The sequence below is a fragment of the Vombatus ursinus genome, unplaced genomic scaffold (assembly GCF_900497805.2).
Source record: "Vombatus ursinus unplaced genomic scaffold, bare-nosed wombat genome assembly UNPS02009173.1, whole genome shotgun sequence".
NCBI classification, from domain to species: domain Eukaryota; kingdom Metazoa; phylum Chordata; class Mammalia; order Diprotodontia; family Vombatidae; genus Vombatus; species Vombatus ursinus.
This window is the reverse complement of record NW_020948951.1, coordinates 7188885-7212740: the sequence shown is the minus strand read 5'-3', so window position 1 is coordinate 7212740 and position 23856 is coordinate 7188885. Positions and strand designations below refer to the sequence as shown.

The 23856-nt window shown below is 43.4% G+C and overlaps 1 protein-coding gene across 4 annotated transcripts in view; it reads right to left on the bottom strand.

Moving 5' to 3' along the window:
- Positions 1-499: 499 nt before the first annotated feature.
- SH3GL1 (SH3 domain containing GRB2 like 1, endophilin A2) overlaps positions 500-23856 on the bottom strand; it is an 89918-nt gene continuing 66561 nt past the window's right edge. For 2 of the 4 annotated variants that reach the window (XM_027851024.1, XM_027851027.1), the window contains exons 2-10: positions 17705-17773; positions 17532-17604; positions 16449-16592; positions 12832-12965; positions 12126-12284; positions 10889-10992; positions 6291-6415; positions 5865-5924; positions 500-2218 (exon numbers count right to left, since the gene is read on the bottom strand). In XM_027851024.1, coding sequence (XP_027706825.1) covers positions 2022-2218; positions 5865-5924; positions 6291-6415; positions 10889-10992; positions 12126-12284; positions 12832-12965; positions 16449-16592; positions 17532-17604; positions 17705-17773 — 1065 coding nt within the window. In that variant the 3' untranslated portion in view covers positions 500-2021. The remainder of the gene's footprint in view (positions 2219-5864; positions 5925-6290; positions 6416-10888; positions 10993-12125; positions 12285-12831; positions 12966-16448; positions 16593-17531; positions 17605-17704; positions 17774-23856) is intronic. The other 2 variants (XM_027851025.1, XM_027851026.1) reach the window with 2 other exon arrangements.

Sequence of the window (23856 nt, the reverse complement as noted above, 5' to 3'; positions counted from 1 at the left end):
AGCCCTCAGCTGCCATACCATTCCTCCCCTCCCTCTCTCACAGCTGGCCTGTGGGTGTCAGGGGAGTCTACTAGGCCCTGGCTGATCTTCAGGCTCTCAAGGAGATGCCGTCTATGCAAAACTTTTGCTTTTTGGTCAGAGAAGCCACAAGGGGATGATGCTAAAGGGATCTGGGACCCATTGCCTGCAATGGGCTGTGGCTGAGCCTGGGGCTCCTGGAATCACAAGGATGCAAATCTGAGGAGAATGTAAAAGCCAGGCCATGGAACACGCTGCCTCTTACACCTCAAAATCACCATAGTATAGGTAAGTCTCCAAAGCCTGGCCCACATTGCTACACCTAACATTAGCTCCTGCCAAGAAAAAAAGAGAGAAGAGAGGAAGAAAGCAAAGGAAAGGGGAAGGGGAAGGAGAGAGGAGAGAGAGGGAGAGAGACAGGGAGGGAGAAGGAGGGAGAGAGAGAGAGGGAGGGAGAGAGGGAGGGAGAAGGAGGGAGAGAGAGGGAGAGAGGGAGGGAGAGGGGAAGGAGAGAGGGGAGAGAGGAGAGAGAGGGAAAGAGAGGGAGAGAGAGAATACCAAATTTCTTATTTCAGCCAGTTAAGGCATCAGAACCTGAGGCAAGAGGGCCATGACCTCAATAGGGACCTGGCTGATGCCTACAGGAACAGTCCCTGACTCCAGCTCAAGTCCTAACATCCAAGCTCCAAGGAGGAGGCTGCAAGCAAGCAAGGCATGCTAGGGACAGCCCCACAGGGTAAGGGAGTTGGCTTTCCTGTGTTTCGGTCCTCAGTCCTCTGAGGCCCTGTGGCCTAATGACTCACAGCCAGCGAAGAGAGCTACTCAGACCAACAGGGGGAAGAACAGACCAGATGGAGTTGTTCCCACAGCACTCCTCCATTCCCTAAAGACCACACAGAACATTTCTCAGGAGATGCCTGGTGGTGGCCCCAGGTCTAACACTTGCTACTGCTTTAGTTAGCATTGCAGGTCTTTTCCCAGTCTGGTTCAGAGAGGGGGGCAGAATCTGCCAAGTCACCTTGAGGATCTCAGGGAGTGGGAACAAGTGACAGCTAGGGCCGTGAGTGGGGGTGAGAGATTGAGAATTTCTATGGCCGCAGACCAAGGAACCGGGCCACACTCAAAAGACTGAGGGACAGCCCCTGAAAGTTCCCTGGTAGGGGCCTGAGCAGGGAACGACGGCTGCTCAGGCGAGGAAGCATTGAGGCAGGAAGCTTAGTGTTTTAAGAGCACCTTAGTGTTACCCCTTTGCATGGGAGCCTCACAGCCAAGCCCAATCCAAAGGAGATTCTAGGGACTGGCTGAGAGGGGTAGCGTGACTAGTGGAGTCAGTTGAGTAAATGAGTCCTGTCCACCCAGGCCCCTCAGAAGCAGCAAGTAGAAGGGGAATGAAGAAGGGACAAAGTCTAGAGAGGGAAGATGGGGGTAAAAGGTGGAAGGAGGGAGGATGCTCCCCTCCTCACCAAAAAAAGCTTGGGTGGTCACTAGTGTCTTATGTAAACCTAGGTGATTTAAACAAACTGTGTTTCTCCACTTCCATCACCATAAACACCACAATCCCCCCTCCACTGATTAAAACTTACTGGCTCATCCTTCTTTGCTTATACTCAACTTGTAACTCAACTAGGTACATCCACTGCTTGGTCTTCCCAGGGCAGGCTGAGCCTGACCACAGGTGTCAGGACTTAGGGGCTTTGCTGCCTGAACCTTTGCCAAAGGGACTGGGTGGGTGGGGGGGGAGGCAGCAATCTCCTTGAGGTCTCTCAGGAAGTACCAAATCCTTGGGAAGGACGGAGTAGAAGGGACACCCAGTCCAGATAATCTGACACCCTTCTGGCATGGGCAGGGTTAACACTATCCCATTTGTCTTCCAGTGAGAGACTGGTGTCACCAGGAACAAAATGGAATGCAGGAGATCGGGCCTGGCCTTCCTCATTAGGGGGAGGAACAGGAGAGAGGAGGAGGAAGGGAGGGCAGGGAGGGAGGTGTGGAGAACAGCCATTTCACTGAGGTAGTGGGACCAGCACCTCCACATAGTTGAGGGGGAAGAAGCCCGACTGGCCGTTGATCATGCCTTCGTACCAGTTTTCATCAATCTGGTTAGTCAGTGTGATGATGTCACCCTCCCTGAAGCCCAGTTCCCCATCGTTCTCAGGCTCAAAGTCGTATAGGGCCTTGCAGCTGGGCTGGTCCAGAGGTGCTGGGGAAGAGACACAGAGCAGAGACCGTGAGTGATTAGAGGCCTCCCTGGGGTATGGAACAGCACACATGACAACTGGCAGGCCCTAACCCAACTGGGTTACTACCTCATTTCCTAACGAATGTAGCATTCATCATATGAGCCTGGAGATTCCTTCCAACTCTACAAAGAGCCTCTGTTTCTGTCACTGTCTTTGCCTGAGAACCTCTAATCCTCCTACCCTATGAAACTTCTCTGGCTTTCAAGATCCTCCAGTCTGTCTGTCACTGCCCACTCCTCCCCGACTCCCCACACTCACATATAATGATTCTTCTGTGGGGAAGTTTCTGGTAAAGAGTCTCTCCACCTTTGGACAAACGTGTTTTCACAAAGTCACTAGACTTTTTTTACTTAAATCCTCCTAGCTTGTTAGCTCCTGCTTTTGAATACCCACCATACCACAGTGAAGCACTGGAGGAAAAACACAGCAGAAATCCACTAAATCTACCTTTTTGTGGTTCAAGTCGTGTCCAACTCTTGGTGACCTCATTTGGGGTTTTCTTGGCAAAACTATTGAAGTGGTTTGCCATTTCCTTCTTCAGCTCATTTTACAGATGAGGAAACTGAGGCAAGCAGGGTGAAGTGACTGGCCCAGGGTTACCCAGCTAGTTAAGTGTCTGAGGCCACATCTGAATGCATCTTCCTAAGTACAGGACTGGCACTCTATCCACGTACCCCTAGCTGCCCTTTTGAATCCATTTACCCTACCCCATTTCTCGCTTCTCCTCTGGGCAGGCAGTCTGTCCTCAGCACTTTCTACTCCTTAAGTCAACATTTGCTTGTGCCATCCTCCTGGCCTGGAATGGCCTCTTCTTTATCCCCCCCAGTCCATCTGCCTAACTAACTGCTATCCATCCTTCAAGAACCGAGTGGAGTCCCAACTCCTCTAGGAATCCTTTCCCCAGCTTCCCAGTCCACACCAATCTCTGCTCTAAACTCACAGAGACTCAGCACCTAACTGTTCTCTAATTGCTTATGCTAACTTGGTAATAGAGACCATTTCTTATTCTCCTCTGGTACTGGGAACGTAAAGTAGGCCCTTAAATAATACTGGCTGGGTGATTTCAGCACAAGTTTGTTGCAGCACTCAGAAAAACAAGTCTTGAAATGGCTGCTATGTTGGGCAACAGAGCATCCTCACCACTAGATTCTCCTCTTGCCCCATTTGAACCCTTGCTATAATAAGAGATTCACAGCCCCCCCGTAATTCATCTCTCATTCCCACAGCAGGGCTCTTCCATGTCTATACTGTATGACAATACCAAGTTTACTGCAGGTCCTGCCTCCAGGGAAATGGCTGCTGGGTTTTCCTTTTCTATGGCTCTTTGGGGACAGTTGTAGCAAGCCTTGGAGTAGGATATTAGAGGCCCCTGTGTTTTTTTTTTCCCTTTGCTATAGGTCCATTGGAGAGACAGGCAGGAAGACAGCAAACAGGAGCAGAATCCATTTTGATCCAGTGTACGGGCAGTCATCTTGTTCTCTTACCCTTCCCAGCCTTGGGGCGCCAGTCAATCAAACCCAGTTCCTTTAAGAAAGTCTCTCCTATACCTGCCTAATTAGGCCTATGGCCAGTGCTCTCATTTTGGAGGGTGATGTTTACTTCCTTACTTGGAGGAGGCAAAAGTCACCAAGAGGATACTAATTAGACACAGCAGGGAACTGAGAGGGAAAACTGGGTATGGCTAGCTGCAGTGTCCCTGAGAACAAGAGAGGCACCATGCTGTAGTAGAAAGCACACTAGATTTGGAGGCAGAAGACTACTTTGATCTGATTATTAGATGTGTTAATTAGCTGGGTTCAGTCAAGTCACTCAACCACTCTGGCCCTTAGTTTTTGGCAATGCAACACCCCAGTCATGTGTTCACAGAAGTAGTATGACCTATCCAAATCAGTGACTTCCTATTTGTCCATAGTTTATATTTACTCATAGGTGTAGATGGCACTTTTCCCAAAAGAGTGTAAGAACCTTGAGGGCAGGGACTATTTTTTGTCTTTGTATCCCAAGTACCAAGTATCTGCTGGACATAAAGTAGATACTTAATCGATGCTTGCTGAATTGAATCAATTCTACTGTAAAGTCACAAAACCCTACTATAACATCATTTAGCTAACTGCTAATTTGCAATGATGGTAACAACAACAACAAATGTTTCTATGGTATTTTAAAGTTTACAAAGTACTCTGCCTACACTGTTATCTCATTTGACTCACCACAGTCCTATAAGGTGGGTACTTACAAGGTATTATTAACACTGATTAATGCTGGTTGAGAGATGAAGAAGGAAACTGAGACTCAGAGCAGTTAAAGGACCTGCCCCCAGTCACAAAGTTCGTGCCATCAGTGAGGGGTTTCAACACCTTGCTCACTCCCAGCTCCATGTCTACACTATATACCCCATTTCTTGTCTTCAGTTATATGGGATGAAGTGCTTCCTGAAACATCTTTTTGCCCATTTTTAGTCTTGCACGTGAAAGGAGACACTGTGAGGTATTAGTATCGGTGTTACAGGAGCCAGTCCAGAGGTCAGACCCAAAAGGCACCAAGATGGTGGTGATATGCACGTGCTCCATATGCTGAATCTCAAAAGCTTCCCATAGGTGCCACAGGAAATGATGCAGACTTCCCACACTGGTGGTGGCTGGGGTTTAAAAAATTTTCTCTATACAAGTGGGAATGATTTGTTCCCCCATCAAGAGCTTTGACTTAGGGACTCTAGAATTTTCCAGGTACTACTCCTAGTGCTCTCAGTTACAGAAGCCCTGAAAGCTCCTGACCCTAAAAAGAGCCAGGACCCCTGGCAGCTTTATGTCACACACACCCCTTGCACATCTACCCAAAACGGGCAACTCTGAACCCAGAACTTATATTGTCCTTTCCTGGCAGAGAGCCTAGAATACAGTGGTGGGCATTTAATAAATGCATGCTGAAATGAATGACATTGAATCTCCCACCTCTGTGTCTTTGTTTACACTGTTCCTGATGCCTAGAAGGTATTCTCACCCTATTTGCTAAAATCCTACTCAAGCGCTGCCCCACCCCCCCCTCCCCTAAGGTAGCAGCATATTGCTCTGTGCCTTGGTCATACATATGTCATGTACTAGACCATACATTATAAGTCTCTAGTCTGTAGCTTATCCCCTAACTAGACTGTGAGTGCCATGAGGGCAAGAATCAAGTTTTAACTGTATTCTATATTGTCCCCGGAGGCTCACACATCAAACACAATATCCGATGAGTGAGCAACTGAATGGTTTTTTTATGATTTATAATTTTTATGGTTTATAATTAACTTCCCTCATCCATTTCCATTCACAGCCTGATCCTAACCTTACTGAAGAAATAGCATCATGTTTTTAGATCAACCGGAGCTCATACACATGGAGATCATGAGATTAAAGAACCCTAAAATCATTAACTGCTATGGAAAGACAGTCCTCTTAGGGACAACGTGTTAGTGTTCCACCCAGAAAAGGAAGGAAAGCAAAGGCATTAATAAACAGAAGGCAAGCACAAGCAAGAGAAAGAGAACAGGAAGAGAGGAAGGTGGACGAGAAAGAATCCACCGGCCAGAAGTGACAGGATGCATGCAGCTGAGGGCACACTCACGCATACTCCTGATGGGGGTCCGGATGGGCTTGTCAGAGGATCGGAAAGAGGAAGAAGCTGCTTCCAAATCAAACAAAAAGATAAACTTACAACCAGGCTGTATGTGACCATAATTCCAGATCCCCAAAGGGACCTTGCCTCTTGTGATCAGAGGCTTTTGGGAATAAGCACCAGGGAGACTGACGTATTTCCTTCCCACAGGGCAGGAGGTAGGCTAGGGAAGATAAGAATAGGGATAGTGGTAGGGATTTGAGGTGGCATCCAAGGACCTCTGAGAGGAGGGTGACTCTTTCTTAGAGTCTGAAAGACAACACCACCCTCAGGAAAGCACACTCACCGAACACAGGCCCATGAATCTCCTCATTGCCCAAGCTGCCCCATCTTGGAACCTCCCTTACCTTTTCTGTTGCCTGGGTTCATAATTACCTGTGATCTTGGGGGCTGGGGCACAAGGGAAACCTCCATTGGACTGGTCAGGCTCTCCAAAGTCATAGGAATCTCTAGGTTTTGGCTTGTATTCCCGCTTCGGACGGGAAGAGGCTTCCCGCATCCTACATACATGAAAAATAATCTGTGAGTGCCAGGCTAGGTGGTGCACATAAGTACTGTGCCAAGAATTATATGGGCTAGTGACTGAAGCACAAATGCTTGAGTTACCCGCACTTTTGGGTTGTATCCTCATTATTACTAACAGTCTAACAGGTAAAGTCAGAACAACCTCCTCTCTCTCTCTCTCTCTCTCTCCCTCTCTCTCCTCTGCCTCCTTCTCCCTCCACAATGTTATGACTGTTCCATACTGTTTTTCCAAAGATTGGACATGATGACTTTGGGATTCTTAGTCTTTTGAAATCAGAAAACCCCTTTATATGACTATTTCAAAGCTATGCAAATCATTTAACTTTTGAAATCAGGGAAACTGAAATTCAGAAGGTGAGTGGCTCTTCCTAGGTTATCCTGAATATCCCTGTACACTTCTGTACCTCTTAAGTTCCCGTGTACATCTCTGACTCAGTTCAATACTTTAGTAGATTTAAATTTCATGGTTTCTGTGTTTAAAAGGAAAAAAAAGGAAATTGTCATGTGTTAATCAATTTGGTGATGAGTCTCCACCATCCAAGGACCAGTCTAGCTCAGTTTGTGTTGCCAGCTCTGTATTCAAAACCTTTCCAGTTTGCACTTTGATAACCTTGAAAGCACAGGGTCACTTTTATACCATGGTAAGTTGAAGGAAGAAGGGGCTTTAGTAAAGGAAAACAGGTCTCCCTATTCAAAGTCCCTGACTTCTGATTGATCCTATCCTAAGTGAGGACTTCAGAGCAAGCTATCTTAAGTGTTCTTTGATAAACTGATTTCCTCATAGCAAGTCCTCAAAAGGATGAATGAAGAGAAGAGACACAAGTGGATAATAACTGACATTTCCAAATGGCTTTAAAATTCACAAATCACTTTATATCTGTATCTCATTTGACCTTCACAACAACCCTGTGAAGTAAGTACTCCAAATTTCATCCTCAATTTAGAGAGGAGGGACCCGTGGCTCACAGAGAGTAAGTAATTTGCCTACAGTACTATGTCAAGTTAAGTTCCAGAGGCAGGAACTGAACCCAGGTGTCTCATGACTCTGAATCCAATATTCTTTCCCACACAGCATCTGCCTCCCCTCCTCAGGAAGTGAGGTCCACTGCATTTGGAGTCACAGTACCTTTAGAATTCTGGCTTTGCCAATAACTTGCTATATGATCCTATAGGGAAAGCTCTTGCCCTCTCTGGGCCTTGGTTTCCTCAAGTGTAAAATGAGAGTTTTGCACAAGACCTCTAAGGGCCCTCCAGCTCTCAATCCTGAACAGGATAAGCAGTCCAACTCAGAGACTTGCTTATCAGCTCCTGGTGCCCTTTCCTAGCAGGAACTACCCTGGGGACCTGGTAGAAACCTTCATCCTTTCAGCACTTTGTGACCAAAAGCTTCTTCCCTGGCTATGCCTCCCTGGGGCCAGTGTTTTGGAGAAGTCCCTATCTGAGACATTTAGGTAATTTTGTCTGGGATTAAGAAGAGAAGGACTGGCTCTGAGTCAGCACTAGAGAGGAAAGCTCCTTCCTCTTGGGTACACTGAACACACAGCCAGGAAAAGTTATTCAGACAAAACGCTACATAATCTGAAAGATTCACAAGCCCTGGCTGGTGTCTTGCTTACTTCCTACTGTAGAAGCCATAAGGCCCATTACACATACAAAAGAATTTGGTAACTCAAGGTAACAGAGACTAGTCCAAACTCTTACTAGGTCAGAGTTTACATTCTGCTAAGAAAATAAAACATTTAAATAGATAAATTGATACTAATTTGAAGAGCACTAGACACCAGTGGGACCAGGAACATTTTCCTATGAGAGCTGGAATTTGAGTTGAAGTTTGAAGGAAATTAAGGATTTTAAGAGGCAAAGGTAAAGAGGGGCTATGTTCTGGGAAGGGTGAGGAAGGTGTGGACAGCCTGTATAAAGGCCTGAAGGCAAAAAAAAGGAATGCTGAGTTTGGGAAATTGATCTTCTATCTTCTTTGATAGCTCCTTGTCCACATCTTGCATCTCTTAGAGAGATATTCCACAAAGTTCAATCCTTGGACCTCTTCTCTTATTTTCATATTCTTTTCCCTGAAAATCTCAAGAACTTCCACAGATTTTAGAGCTTAGTTTGAAAGAGACCTCAGAGACCATCCAATCCAACATTTTCCAGATGAAGAAACTGAGGCGCTCAGGAAAGTTAAGTCATTTATCTCAAAAATGACTTGCAAAGCTTTATTCCAGCTCTGATCTCTCTCCCCAGTTCTAGAACTCCATCTCCCAGGACCTACAGAACATCTCTACCTGAATATCCTATCAGGTCCCCCAAACTCAACAGAGACAAAACTTACTTTTTCCTCTACATCTGCTTCTTTTTTCTGACCCCCCCCATTTCTGCCAACGATACTTACTGTCCTCCTGATGTTAGTAACCTTAGTGTAAATCTGACCTGCCTCTCCTTTCTCCTCTCTCATATAACAACAATAGTAAACATTTACATAGTGCTTTAAGTTTTGCAAAGTGGCTTATAAATATTATCATTTTTATCCTCACAACAACCCTGTAAAGTAAGTGATATTATTATCATCCCCATTTTACAGTTAAGGAAACAGGGGTTAAGTGACTTGCCCAGGGTCCCATAGCTACTAAGTGCCTGAGGCTAAATTTGAACTCAGGCCTTTGTGACTTCAGGCCCCGTGCTGTAACCACTGTGCCAAAAGCTACTTCACTGTCCTGTCAGTGTCAGCTATATTAAGTCAATAACCAAATCCTTCAAATTCTAGCTCCATGACATTCCTCACATCCATCCCCTTGTCTCTGTTTCCACTGAGACCAACACAGGAAGGGACCTCACCTGTCTCCACTATTCCAGCAGCCGCCTTCTACCTCTCTTCCCTGTCCCTGGCAATTCATCCTTCACACAACCTGGCATAGCTTATACATAGATCTGATCAAGTCACCTCTCTGCTCATAACCTTTCGATGACAACCAGTCACCTGCAAAGCAGAACTCACACTCCTTAGTACTGTAAAAAAGGTTCTGCACTACTTTCCCCAGGTGCATCTCCCAGGGCTCCCTTCTCTGTACATTATGCCCCATCCAAGTCCAGTTCCTTGCTATGCTTCCCCCACGCAGGCCAAACTTTGGCATCTCTGTGCCTTTGCCTAGACCATTCCATATGCCTTCTCTCCTACTTCTGACACACCACCCATGAATTTACAGTCTAGTCATCGGTGTATGTGTCTTATATTCCTCCTACTAGACTGTAAGCCCCACCCTCACCCCCTGGGTGGGGACCATGTCATAGTTTGTCCTTATATTGATCTCCCAGTGTCTAGCACAGTCCCCTACACAAAGCAGGTGCCTCGGACATTAGTGGTGTTGAAGTAATTACTTTTTTGAGGAGCAGCACGGTATTACAGAAGGGTCACTGGAACTGAGGCAGGAGTCCCGGGTTTCTGTACTGACTGACCCTTACTAAAGTATATGACCTTAGATAAGTTATTTTCACTTTCTTGGTTTCAGTGTCTGTTTCTCCATCTGTAAAATGGAGGAACTGGAGATCATCTCTAAGGCCCCTCAGACCCTAGATATTTTACAGAATCCTATACACTGCTGACATTCTACAAAACAGGACTCATGCTTTTCTCTTCCACCTTTACTATATACTTAACCATGTTCTAATTTATTTTGTGGTACAGTGGAAAAGAAGCACCCTCTGGCTCTACAGTCAAAGCCTGCTCCTGCCACGTAATGCCTGTATGACTGTGGGCAAGTGACTTCATCTGGATCGATAAGTGTCGGGCCCCTCACCTGTACAGGAGGGGGTGGCACCCGGGGGCCTCTAAGGTCCCTTACAGCTAGAAATCTAGGATCCTAGGCTCCACTTACTAGAATCCTTTACTTCCTTCACCACAACTCGGCCTTTCCTGATCCTCCTAATTTGTTGAATTGGATTTTATAAACCTTGATGCACTGCTATTTTTATAGTTAAAGATAATCCCTAGCCAGGCTCTGGATCTGATAAAAGAAAGTGCACTTTTATTCTCGTAACAGCAGAGGTCGCTATTGCTGTGGCTCAGACTGCAACAAGACATCCCTTTCCCATCTCCCTTCAGAGCCAGGCTGATCACATGGAAAAAACAGGGCCTCTTAGATTAGTCAGTGAAGAACGTTCTTTTGGTGTCGGCTCCAGGCTTCCTAAGCAATTGCGGAAACCAGGCTCTTCCGAGACTGAGGGGAAAAGACCAGGGCTGAGTTCTCAGGAGAAAAAACTTAACCATCCCTGAGAGGATCTAGAGAGCCAAGCCCAGTGGAGGGCCTGCATCCCAACCGCCCATTCAGAATGAGCTCTCTGGCAGCCAGTCTCCTGCTGTGTGCTCGGGAAAGCACAGAGAAAGCCAAGGAAGAGGGAGAATGGGCAAGAGGCCAACATCCTCTCTCTTCGTCTGCCTCGCTGACAAAGCTCACCTGCGCTTCAGCTTGTCCGCCAGCTCGTCCAGAATCTGTACTGCTTGCCTGTGGTAATCCAGCTGGGCATCCACCAGGGCCGAGAGCTGGCTCACCTGCTCAATCTGCAAGAAACACAGTAGCCTGAGGCTGGCATCTCTCCTACGGAGGCTGTTCTAGCAGAGCTGAAGGCCAGGAGCTACTGACCTGACTGCTCAACTTTTCCCTCAACAACCAGGCACCTTCTCTCATGAGATTCTGTTGTTATATACAAAAGCGTCTTCCTATCTCTCCGCCTAGCTAAAGCGTATTTAGGCAGTCTGATGGAATGGAAAGAACTAGCTCGTCAGAAGACCTAAGTTTGAACTCTAGCTCCCCCACTTATTAAGCTGTGTTGTTGTTTGTGACTCCTTTTGAGGTCTTCTTCGCAGAGACACTGAGTGGTTTGCTATTTTCTTCACCAGCTCATTTTACAGATTAGGAAACTGAGGCAAACAAGGTTAAGTGACTTGCCCAGGGTCACCCAGCTAGTAAGTGTCTATGGCCAGATTTGAATCCATAAAGATGGGTTTTCCTGATTCCAGGTCTGACAATTTATCCACTGACCTACCTAGCTGCCCATTCAGCTGTGTAACCCTGGGCAAAATCACTTTCTGAGTCTCAGTGTCCTCACCTGTAAAATGGGGATAGAGATTCCTGTATAACATCATAAGGTGGTTGGGCATAAAACCCTACAGAAATGTGAGATTATTACTGTTAACACTTAAAAATCGGTCTGTATTTCCACTTCCTCACTACTCCACCCTACACTGAATTGAAGCTCAGATTTATAAGAAAATACAGTAGAATTGCAGGAGAGGACTGATACTGGGGAGTAAGTAAAACAGCAGCATTCCAGGTAAAACTGCAAGAAGCATGTTAAGGCTAGAGCTCCTGAAGAACATTTGCCACACAAGTCCAAGTGGGGGAGGCAGCTGAACAAGACTTGGGTTTTATAGGATTAACAGATAGGTGGGACCTAAGACATCACCTGGTTCAACTCCCTCATGTTGTAGAAGAGGCAACTGAGGCTAAGAAAAGTTCAGTGACTTGCCCAAGGTCACCAAGGTATAGTGAGGAGTCAGGTCTCAGACTTCAAATCCAGTATTTTTCTACAACACCAGGCTGCCTTTTTAATATGGAACAGAACAGATAAACAGCTATGCTATTCACCCACTCGATTCTCATCTGAACAAGCCCCTAAAGAGGAAGCACTTACATCAGTCTCCAAGAGGTTGTGCATGCTGGTCTCCGCCACTTCCTTGGACTCTTCAAATTTCTCCATCGCTTGACGAAGCTCCTCATCTGGTATCTTTCCCTGACGCTTCTTCTTATAGTCGAAATCCAGACGTCTGCCCTCGAGCTTTTTCAGATGATGCTGGGGGGTGGGAGGTGGGGGGAGGGAGAGAAAAAGGCTCCATGAACAATGAGGACTCTGTGACAACAGATCACTGGGATCCTTTGGGAGTTCCTTTAAACAATGGCTCCAGCAGTTTTATATGGAGGAAAAAATGCTGCAGGGTGCTACGTAGCCAGTATGTTAATCCCTTTGTAAACTTTACAGTGCTATAACAGGGTGAATTATTATTATAATATTGTTTCAACTGATTCACTGGAGGGGTGGAAGGGAAGGGGGACTTATGTCATTATCCATCCCCTGCCAAGGGTATAAGAGGTATTCTCTGATGGCTAATGAGAACAAAGAGAAGCATAATGCTGGGTTGTGAAATTTTAAGGTAAATACAAAGTTCTATTATGTTTCTCTATAAATGATCACTAGTTGGGTCTGCTTTTGCGCCTTCCACCCACTCACCCCCGACCTTGGGGGCCGTGCATACCTCCCTGGACCATATCATAGCCAACAAACGGCCTGGTTCTTGCAGCCTGGAATGCTGGGTCAGAGAAATATTAAGTAGGGCAGGTACCTGGATCTCCTTTAGGTCTTTATCACAGAGGTTCTGGAGGGGGTCAACAAAATTCTGTTTGACTTCGATGTCCAGAGAATCTTTCACTTCTGCTAATCGCTTCATTGATTCACCAGCATCCAAAAGGGCATCACCTTCAGAGAAGAAGGGGTATTAGGACGGCTGAGGTGGCGAAAACCTTTCACGGGGCCGTTGCTGGAGGCAGCTGCCAAAAATCACCTTACTAAAGTTCATGCCTGGCCATGCCATTCCCCTGCTCCAGAACCCAGTGAGCTCCCTATTGGATGTAGAATGCAATGTACAGTTTCCTTAGCTCAGCATCTAAAGCCAGGTGACGCCTGGCTTCCACACACTTTCCCAAGCTTGTTCAAACAGTTCCCCTTCATGAACTCTATGTTTGAGTCTTACCCGACATATTCAGTAAGTAATGAACCTTCCCCACTTCAGACTCTAGGGAACATTATGGATTTAGAGCTGGACAGGACCTTAGAGACCATCAAGGCCAGACTCCCTCATTTTACAGAAAAGGAACCGAGGCTGAAGGAGAGGATACGATTCCCCCATGTCACACACTGGGTAGTCCGTGACAGTGCTGTGCTTTGAACCCACATTCTCTGACTCCAATCCAGTGCTCTTCTCAGCACCAGGTTATACTTCTCTTCCATCTCTGGGTTTTTGAGCTGACATTCAATGCCTGCACTGCATTCTCTCCTTGTCTCTGCCTTCCTTTAAGGCTCAGTTCATCAGTGCCTTTATGGAAAGTCTTCGTTGATCCCCCTAGACAACTGTGCTCAGTCTCTCCTCAACTATATTCTTAACAGTTTATATATCTCCTCCCAGCAGAATATAAGCACTTATTATTTTGATTTGCCTTTGTATGCCTAGTGCCTAATACATTGACTTCAGCACAGAGTAGGTACTTTAAAAAATGCTTTTGAATTGGATTAGAATTTTAAAGCCTTCTAGCTGAGAATGAGAAAGCCTGGTGTTAGCCTCATCTCACTCTCTAATATATGGAGGTATCTGCCAAAGGATTTGTAGGCCTGAGGTGAGAGGGATGAATTTGTGTAGTCTACATGTAGGCTACATTATATTTATGTATTATTTTATATTATATTAATGTAGCCTAATTGTAGGCTACATTATATTCACAGTAAATGAGGTAGTATTCTGTATTACAGAACTTTACTTTAGTAGACAGACTCTAAATGAACAATGGGTTTTCTACAGGCAAGTCACAAATGAGTTTAAGTTTTCTAGAAAGTAAGTCAGCTTCAGAATTCAATACCTCTGAATGTGAAGGTCACTCATGGTGGATTGTATGAGGAGCAGCAATGGAGATGGGTTCAAGAAAGCTTGATTTCCTAGCTGAAGGAAGCTAATGTGAAGGAAGCCAATGCAGGCTCCTCTGACCCACACTATGAAATAGTTTAGCAGCTAAAACAAGCACAGTTTAGGCTAGAAGGAGATACTGTTTAATTAAGTTCAGTTTCCTTTTTTTTTGGCAAGGCAATTGGGGTTAAGTGACTTGCCCAGGGTCACACAGCTAATAAGTGTCAAGTGTCTCAGGCCAGATTTGAGCTCAGGTCCTCCTGACTTCAGAGCCGGTGCTCTATCCACTACGCAACCTAGCTGCCCTAATATTTCTGTCATCATAAACACTCCCTATGCCCTGTGTTCTGTGTCCTTGGGTCCTAGGCAGACGTTTTCTTCCAAATCAAGGACAGATATTTCTTGGAAGTTACCAACCAGAAGATATCTCTCAACTATATTCAGCTCCAACCCCTTTGAAATTATTCTTGGGAAGGCGAAACTGTCTCCTCCACAAACTTTTCTAGACAGGATGCACTCAGCTCACAATGCAGATGGTGCTGGATGTAGAAGGAAGCCTTGTGAACTCTTTCTACTTCCTCCATCTCCACCTCCACAAACTGCAAATTGGCTGTCAGCTCCAACTAAAGAAGTATTTTTGCCTGTGGCCCCGGCTGGTTGACTTTTCAGGGTCCAAAATCAGCAGAGAGAGGTGCGATGTTACATGAGAAGAGAAGCCTGTAGTACTGAGTAACAGAAAGAATGATGGCCTAAGGGTCTAGATTCCTGAGCTCTGGGTCTACTTAGCCAGGCAAGTGCTTGGGCTTCTCTCAAAAATGAACAATGTGGTCCCAAGGCAGTAAAATAACATGGATTTGTGGTCTGAACATAGAACTTTGCTACTTACTGTGTCACCCTGGGAGAGTCACTTTCCCTTTCTAGACTTCTGTTTCCTTATCTCTAAAATGTGGGGGTTGGTACGTTGTGTGGAACAAGAGAATCAGAAAAAGAGGGTTCAAGTACTGGCTCTGCCATCAACTACTTGGGTGACTTTGGTTAAGTTACTGAGGCCTTTCCCAGCCTCACTCTTCTCATCTGCTAAATGAGAGGGTTGGATGAGATGAGCTCTTGAGTTTCCTTCCAATTTTATAATACAATGATCCTAAAACTAGGCAACTTGTAGCATCCCTTGCAAGTCTAAAAGTCTACAATTCTTTGAGATGACATTTGAACTGTTAGAATACACTATATCCTTCTGAATTAAAAGAATTATTTTAATGGATCCCAATTTCCTAGTGAGAAAGTACAAGTTAGAGCACTTTGAGTAAGATTCTTCCCTGGGCAATGGTTAATCCCACTGTTCTTGATTTCCATAGCTGTGTTAACATAGCTGTTCAGCTTCCTGGGATCCCTGACCCTCCCCTCCCCATTGCTCCCAAACACATACGTTTTCCTGCAGGAAGATTCATTGCTTCTTGATCTTCTGTACTCACCAGTTCATTCTCACCTCTGTGCCCCTTGTTCATACTGTTTCCAGAGTCCAGATTACTCTCCTTCTCCAACTCCACCTATTTAAAGCCTATCTGTCCTTCAAGAACCAATCAAGTCCTACCATCTTCTAGCATTCTGACCATTCATTTTCCCTTTTCTGATCTCCAGTAATGTCTCCCAGCAATACCATCCAATTTAACACATACCTGTTCTGTAGTTACTTCATTTATATTAATCTCATTTTCCCAACTAGATTGCAACCTTGAGGGCAGGGAGCTTCTCTTATATTACCTGTGAAGCCCTCTTAATACCCAGCATAATTTGGAGCACATAGTTCAGGGGACCTAGGTTCCTCTGTCTCTGGCTCTGCTATTAACTTGCTGTGACTTTGATGAAATTATTTCCCTTCTCTAGGCCTCAGTTCCCTTACCTGTAAAAAAAAAAAAAATGCTGTTTGACCTAACCTTTAAGCTCTAATGTTCTAGGATTCTAAAATTCTAGTAACACTCAACAAATACTTGACTGAATGAAACCCCTGAATCCCCTTTTGGAAAATTTTATCTTACGTAATTTGTTTTTATATTGTGGTTTCTGAATAGAACTCTCTCCCATCCCCTATTCAGTGAAACCACTCCTTGTAAAAAAGATTAAAAAACAAAGAGGTGGAAAAAGCAAATAAAACTAGCCAGTACATTAACCCTGGCTGATCATATGCACAATATTTCACATCTAGAGTTCCCCAATTCTGCAATGAAGAAAGAATGTTGTGCTAACCTTTTAAGACAATGGCTGGTACCCACGGATACTCTACTTACCAAAGTTGGACTCATCTCCTAGCTCCTTTCCATAGCGAATCATGCACTCGCCTAAGAGCCCTTCTGACTGTGGATAGCCAGGATTCTTCACCTGCCCTCTAATCTTTGACACTGTGTTGAGCATTGTGAGCTTGGCTCGGGAGGCTGCAAAGGGAAAGTCCAGACACATTGACACTTGAGTTGGCCTCTCTGGGAACGAGAGTAGGGAGCTGCCAGCATTTCCCTACTTTCCTACCCTTTTTTCAGTCATACCCAATTTACTGTGACCCCATTTGGTGTTTTCTTGGTAAAGATATTGGAGTGGTTTGGCATTTCCTTCTCCAGCTCATTTTATAGATGAGAGAACTGAGGCAAACAGGGTTAAGTGACTTGCCCAGGGTCACACAGCTAGGAAGTGTATGAGGCCAGATTTGAACTCAGAAGATGAGTCTTCCTGACTCCAGGACTGGCATTCTATCCACTATGCCACTAAGCTGTCCTCACTTCCTTACTACCATTTATTTTAATGGTCTCACAGTCAGGGCAATCTATTGATTGGTTTGCTTGCAAATTGCACTGGCTATAAAAAGATCTGAATGGCCCTCAATCTGACCTGGATAGCAAGGCCCAAATGGGATTTTTTCTTGCCCTGTTCCAGACACTGTCTCTGTTGCCCATAAAGTAAGCAACTCAATATAGAGAACTAGTGGCAGAAAGGAAAAATATTTGGGCTCTAAGAATGAGTTACCAATCTATTCTAGCCAAGTCGCACAACTTCTCAGACTATCCCAGTGCCTCCTGGGAATTCTCACAATGAGAATTCAACAGAAAGGCAGTCATATATGTCTTTCTTTTCACTGCTAAAAGAGTAAGAGAGTATTTGGGAACAATCATCAGATTGCAAAAAATGTTACTGGGGAACAGGCCAAAGTATGATCTTAGAATGTAAAATGAGGGTTTTATACAACTTCCCACTTGCAAATTTTCATCTGTTTCTAGTAGAGGCTGGAAAAGTCTATATCTTAGTGCCATAAAACAAATATTGGATCTAGGAGCTAAAGGAATCCATAACAGATTCTTTCATGAATAACTATGGTCTTATACCTGGGTTGGGCTGAAGATACTCAATGGTTCTAGTCAACACCTCTGCCACAGCCTTGCTGGTAACATCCACTTTCTATAAAGAAAATAAATACAATTGCTTAAAATCCACCTCTATCACATATCATTAGGGGACAACAATCTCCCAGCATAGTTCTTCCCAATGCTTCCTTTACCTTCTCCATTTCTTTGAAGTCATCATCAAGCTTGGTCCCTTCAGCTCCTCCAACCTTTTCACTGACCAGCTGGAGGGAGGGAATGAAAAAGAATGGAGTTAGCAATTAGAACCAGGAATAGCTTGAAGAAAATATAGGAAAAAATCAGAAGCAAAAAGTGGTATAGCCTCATATATTCCCTGTTACAACCTTAAAGGAAGCTCAACTTTAAGTGAAAGAAAAGGGGGTAACTGACTTTGGATAAGACATATGAAGTGAACCCAATTATACCTTGTAGAGACAGAACAGATAATGATAGATGGTGAGATAAAGCCAAAGACAATGAGATCTTGGAGGGTGAATACTTTTTCCTGACACTGAAACCACACATAATGTAGTTTGGCTTTGTGTGGTTGATCATGTGAAAGGGATCAAAGACAATGGGATCCTGTTGCACCTGTTAAAGTAGGGCATTGCCACACAAATCAAGGAAAGAATAAAATATCACTCAAAGCAAAGGCGAAACCAATAGTGACCTGTGAGGTCAGGCTTAACTCCATTGGGGACAACATTAAAAAAGCTTGTGAGAGGGGATAGGGTTAAATAGTATAGGGCTAAAGAATGTTCCCAGCCACTAAGAATACTAGAAGTTTTCAAACTTTTTGAATCAAGGAATATTTCTCAAAATACCTATAGCTATGTCTGGGTATATCTGTACTCACATACACTTAATAAAAACTGGGGGTGGGGAATGAATATAATTTGGAGACCAAAGAGAAAAGAATTCAAGAAAAAAAATTTTCACACAAAAACTTAAAATAACTGAAAAGATCACGATCATTTCTGTCCTTAAAGAGAAACAGGAAACCTTGGCTCTAGGACCAGCTCCAACATAGTTCTATACTGGACAGTGCTACAACCTTTGGCCCCAGTTTTCCCACTTGCAAAATGAGGGAGTTGAATGAGATGATTTTTAAGAGCACTTGAGCTACAAAAATCATGTGACTCTACATATGCAATTTCTGTAGTTACACAGTTCTGTACACTCTGCTCTGCAGGTATTTTTAAGTGAAGTAAGTTAGGTTTTAGATGCAATTGTCATTTTCTTTATATCAAAGAATATAAGAAGGGAAGGGACCCTAAAAGACATCTAATCCCAACCTAACACTCCCCCTTTATAACAACTTCTCTGCTTGTTCTAGAGAATTTAGGACGACTTAATCCTTTTCCATTCTGGAACTCCTGCCTTTGAAGTCCTTTCTTTCCCCCCAAAGGTAAGTATCTCACATGGCCTACTATATTTAGAAGGGCTCCAGGCAAGCTTCATTTTATTCTGCAGCCAACTCTGATAACCAGCTGACAAATATTCCTCCCAATACCCCCACTTTCTATTTTGTAACCATAATCAAATCAATATTTCCATTGCTACTGTTCAGTGTGTGTCAGTGACTCCACTCACTATTCTTATAATCAAAATACCCTCCCAGGTCACTACTCTATATTGGCTTGGTCTACCCATGAACAACTGATATTTTTCCTGATGTTGTTTAGATCTGAAATGAGAAGTGTTTTGTAATTGTATCATACAGTTCCTAGGTTTGTCTTGACAGGCAGACCCCCAAGTATATTATATTGCTTACAGTTATTTTAAATGGAATTTCTTTCTATCTCTTGTTCCTGGGTTTTGTTAGTAATATAACAGAAATGCTGGTGATTTATGTGGGTTTATTTTATATCCTGAAACTTTGCTAAAGTTGTCAATTATTTCAAATTTTAGTTGATTCTTTAGGATTCTCCAAGTATACCATTATATCATCTGCAAAGAGGGTTTTGTTTAGTCATTGCCTTTTTTCTTCCCTTACTGCCAAAACTAACATTTTCAGTACAATACTGAATAATAGTGGTGATAATGGACATCCTTGCTTCACCCCCTGATTGTACTGGGAAGACTTCTGGCTTATTCCCATTACAGATAATGCTTGATGATGGTTTTAGATAGATGCTACTTATCATATTAAGGAGAACCCAACTTTTATTGAATTACAACCAGGTGGCTAACTAGTGAAAAACAACAGCCCCACTGCCACTCCTAAGCTACTCTGTGCCCTATTCAAAATTAACCACTTAATTTCCTCTTAAATACAAATGTGTGGGGAAGTATTTAAAAAGAAAACCAACAAAACACCTCCTTCTAATTCTGAGTAGAAAGTCAAGGAAAGAGTAGATTTACGTTTTACAAAAAAATGCCATTATTATCTACTCTTCTGTTATATAAAGAAGGGGCTTTTGAAAGAACAGAAGATCCCAAGTCTGAGGCATGTAGGCCATTTGGGAACAATTGCTCCAGAAGTGTGAAGGGATCATTTGCAGACTGTTTAATTTTGGGGTGTTAGGGTGAGATATCCTAGAATAAATGATAAAGAGGTGTCCCTCTTTACCTACCAATTAATTGTGTCCCTGGGTGGGCTAACAGTGGAGTCAACATACCTTCTGCCTATATGTGATACTTCTAATGGTTGGCTAGTTGTCTCTTCTCAGAGTTTCAATGTAACTTCTTTTTTTTTTTTTTTTTGGTAAGGCAATTGGGGTTAGGTGACTTGCCTAAGGTCACACAGCTAGTACGTATCGAGTGTTTGGTCTGAGGCCAGATCTGAACTCAGAGCCTCCTGATTTCAGGGCCAGTGCTCTATCCCCTGGGCCACCTAGCTGCCCTCGAGGTAACTTCTAAACCTCACTGCCCTATAGAAACATGAGCTGCTATTTATCCTGGTTCTGTGCTAGGAAACATGGAGGATCAGAGATTAAAAAAAAAAAGAGACACGTCTTGGTTCCCACTGTTTATAAACCAACTAAAGATGCAGCATGGTATAATAACAATAGCTAAAATTTACATAATGTTTTAAATGTTTAATTTAATATTTAAATAATGTTTAACAGCTAACATTTAAATAATTTTTTTGCAAACCCCTTTATGTACATTATCTCATTTGATTCTAAAACTCTCTGAGGTAAGCGTTTATCATTATCTTCATTTTACTGATAAGGTAATGGGGGCTGAAAAGAAGGCAGTGACTTGTTTAGGCTCACACAGCTAATGAGCTTCAAAGGAAGGATTTGAACTAAGGTCTTCCTGACTAAATAAAAGGCTAATGTATCTTCCAATGAAGGAAACTTGACAAATGTAGAAATTTGAAGGAGAATGAAATCATACTGTGCTAAGGTGGTCAGAGAATGCTATCTCTTAAAGGATGGGAAAGAATTAGGCAGAAAGGAGGGGAGGTTGTAAGCAAAAAGCATAAGAGAAACAGAGAAGCAGGAATGAGGAACAGGAAACCTTAGTTAGGGCACCCAGTTATCTTGGATTTCATTATCAGGCCCCTGTGAATCAAGAGATTATGTCTTGATGGTAGCAACAATTTTGCTTTTGTCTTTATATTTCCAATGTGCCTAATACAGGGTAGGCTTTTAACATTTATCTAATTGAACCGAATTGCATGAATTATTATCTTTACTTTATAGAGGGGAATACCAAAGCTCAGAGGTGAAGTGATCTACCCAGAGATAACAGAGCTAATGGACTCCAAGATGCTTTCTCCACTGAGATTGCTCCTTAATGAACGTCTACTAGATGTCAGACTTTTACCCTCCCAGCAAAAAACATTAGCCCCAGTGAGGAAATGCAGTTAACCTAGCTTGATAGTCTCCCCAGGTTCATACAAACTTGATGAAACAGAGCTAAGAGGCAGAGAAAACAGGGAAATGATCCTGTTAAAAATTACTGCTAACTTTCTGTCAAATAAATCAAATGAACTTGTGAGGAGGATTCTCTTTGTAGAGAACCTGGAATTACCCTTTGATTTAATTCTATAGTTTCACTTCTTTTGGCTATGATGAAACAGGAATTCCCATGTGGACTAGTTGAGAGTCATTTAGCACCTGAAAGGCAGTAGCAATCTTTTGACACTCTGGGAGGAAGGCAGCGCTCAAAAGTCCTGTCTTCCTAACTCCTGTCTAAGTGGCAGCTGGTGAAACAAGGTCACATCCCTTTCTGAAGGCTTCACCTGAGTGGTGGGTATGCTGTTTAAGAGCAACTTCTTTATAGAGAGTTTGTTCTGCTGTTATCTGCTAAGTTTAGGTATAAAGGTGTCTGAAGTCTGATATCTGGATGCCAGCTTTGCCTTTCACTGGCCATGTGAGCTTAGGCAAATAACTTAGCAGCTCTGGGCTTCAGTTTTCTCCTTTATAAAATGAGGGCTTCCCTAAATAATGTCAGTGGCCCCTCTAGCTCTAAACTCCAGAATCTTATGAAGTGCATTCTCCACTTCTGTTAACACCTTTCCTAAGGGTCATCAGAGACTTATCCAAACCATAGACCCAGACTAGGGCTCTCATTATTAACAAAGCAAGATGACTTTTTCTTTGCTGAATGAATCTTATACAACTCTCATCACCACCTGATTCAACCCATACATCAAATCACATGAGGAAGTAATAATAACCTCAGTCAAGATTCATGAAGGATAAAAGTAAGTCAGATGAGTAACTACAAATCTATTATCTTGCAGACCCATGACAAGTACCATGCTAGAAAACATTCTCTCATGCCCCCAAATCTAACTAAGGCAGAGGAACACAGCTGGAGGCCTTGTGTGGAACCCAGCTCCACATGAGTCATCAGTAGGCAGAATAATGGCAGCCATTGTGAAATGAACTGAAATGTAAATACATCTGAAAAAGCATCAGCCACCTACCTCTCCCCAGTCCAGGCGTAAAAATTGAAGCAGATTCTTAAGTAGTAAATCCCTGAAGGATATAGTCATCTATTTAAGAGTCCTAAAATATGCAGACCTATTGAAAGGTTCCTAGAAATCACCTTATTCCATAACTTAATCTTACAGGTGAGGGAAATGAGGCCCAGGATCCCAAACTGGCCTATAACTTATTATTTGGTTAAAAAAAAAAGCCACTTTGTGGTACCTTGTTGCCTGTAAGATAACAAGTTTTCAGTCTAGCACTGGAGGCCTGCCACAATCTGGCTTCAGTATTATTTCACAATATTCCTTTTCTTACCCTCTCCATTACTGTCAAATGGAACTATTCGTTATTGCCCAAATATGATATGCAATCCTCTGCCTCCATTGATTCTTGAAAGCCATTTTTCTCCATACTTTAAATAGACTTATTTTTTCACTTATTTTTTCTTTAAGGCTCAGTTCTGATGCCATTGCATATGTGTATACTTCCTTGATCCCAGATCTAAGTTTGGGGACAATATCTGGGGACATCAAAACGCTACTGCAGAAAGCTTTTATTTCATTTCTTTCTAGAAATTATTCTCTAGTTTTCCTACAGTGCTTTTATCTGCATCTGAACTCCAGCCCTAGTGTCTTTGTTTAACTATAATCATGCATCTCTAGTTGCCTGTTGGTCATAATGATCCAGGGGCAGCCAGGTGGTGCAGTGGATAGAGCACCAGCCTTGGATTCAGGAGGACCTGAATTCAAGTCTGGCCTCGGACACATTAACACTTACCAGCTGTGTGATCCTGGGCAAGTCACTTAACCCTATTGCCTAGCCCAAAACAAAAAAAAAAAAAAAAAAAAAAAAAAAAAAAAAATGTCCCATAGGCATCTTAATCTCAACATATCTGAAACAAAACTTATTACCTTTCTTTCCAAAAATACTCATCTTAGCTTTACTATTTCTTCTAAGGACACTATCATCCTTCCAAATCATCCTACTCTGCAACCTCAAAGCTATATAGCTTTTGACTGCTTACTTTTCCTCATCCCCTATAACCACTGATGACTGGGTCCACTACAAATTAATGTTATCTAATCTCTACTGGGCTATCTCAACAAAGCTACTCCCTAACTGATCCATCCACTTCACAAGAGGCTGTTCTAAACATTCTCTTCTTTTCTCAAGTCTCCTACAAAGCCTGTCCTTCTCAGCTGGGGACCCTGACGCATGCTTTACTGAGAAAATTAAGGTCATTCTTTCTTCTCATCTTAAAACCCAGTGACATCACTTCTCATCAACTCTTCCTTTATTCCAGTTTCTCATGGGGCCACTTTTCACCAAGGTCAAACCCTCTATATGTGCCTTTGATCTCACACCTTCTGGCTTTCTCCAGTAAACTGTACCTATCATTATCCCAGTTTCCTAATTTT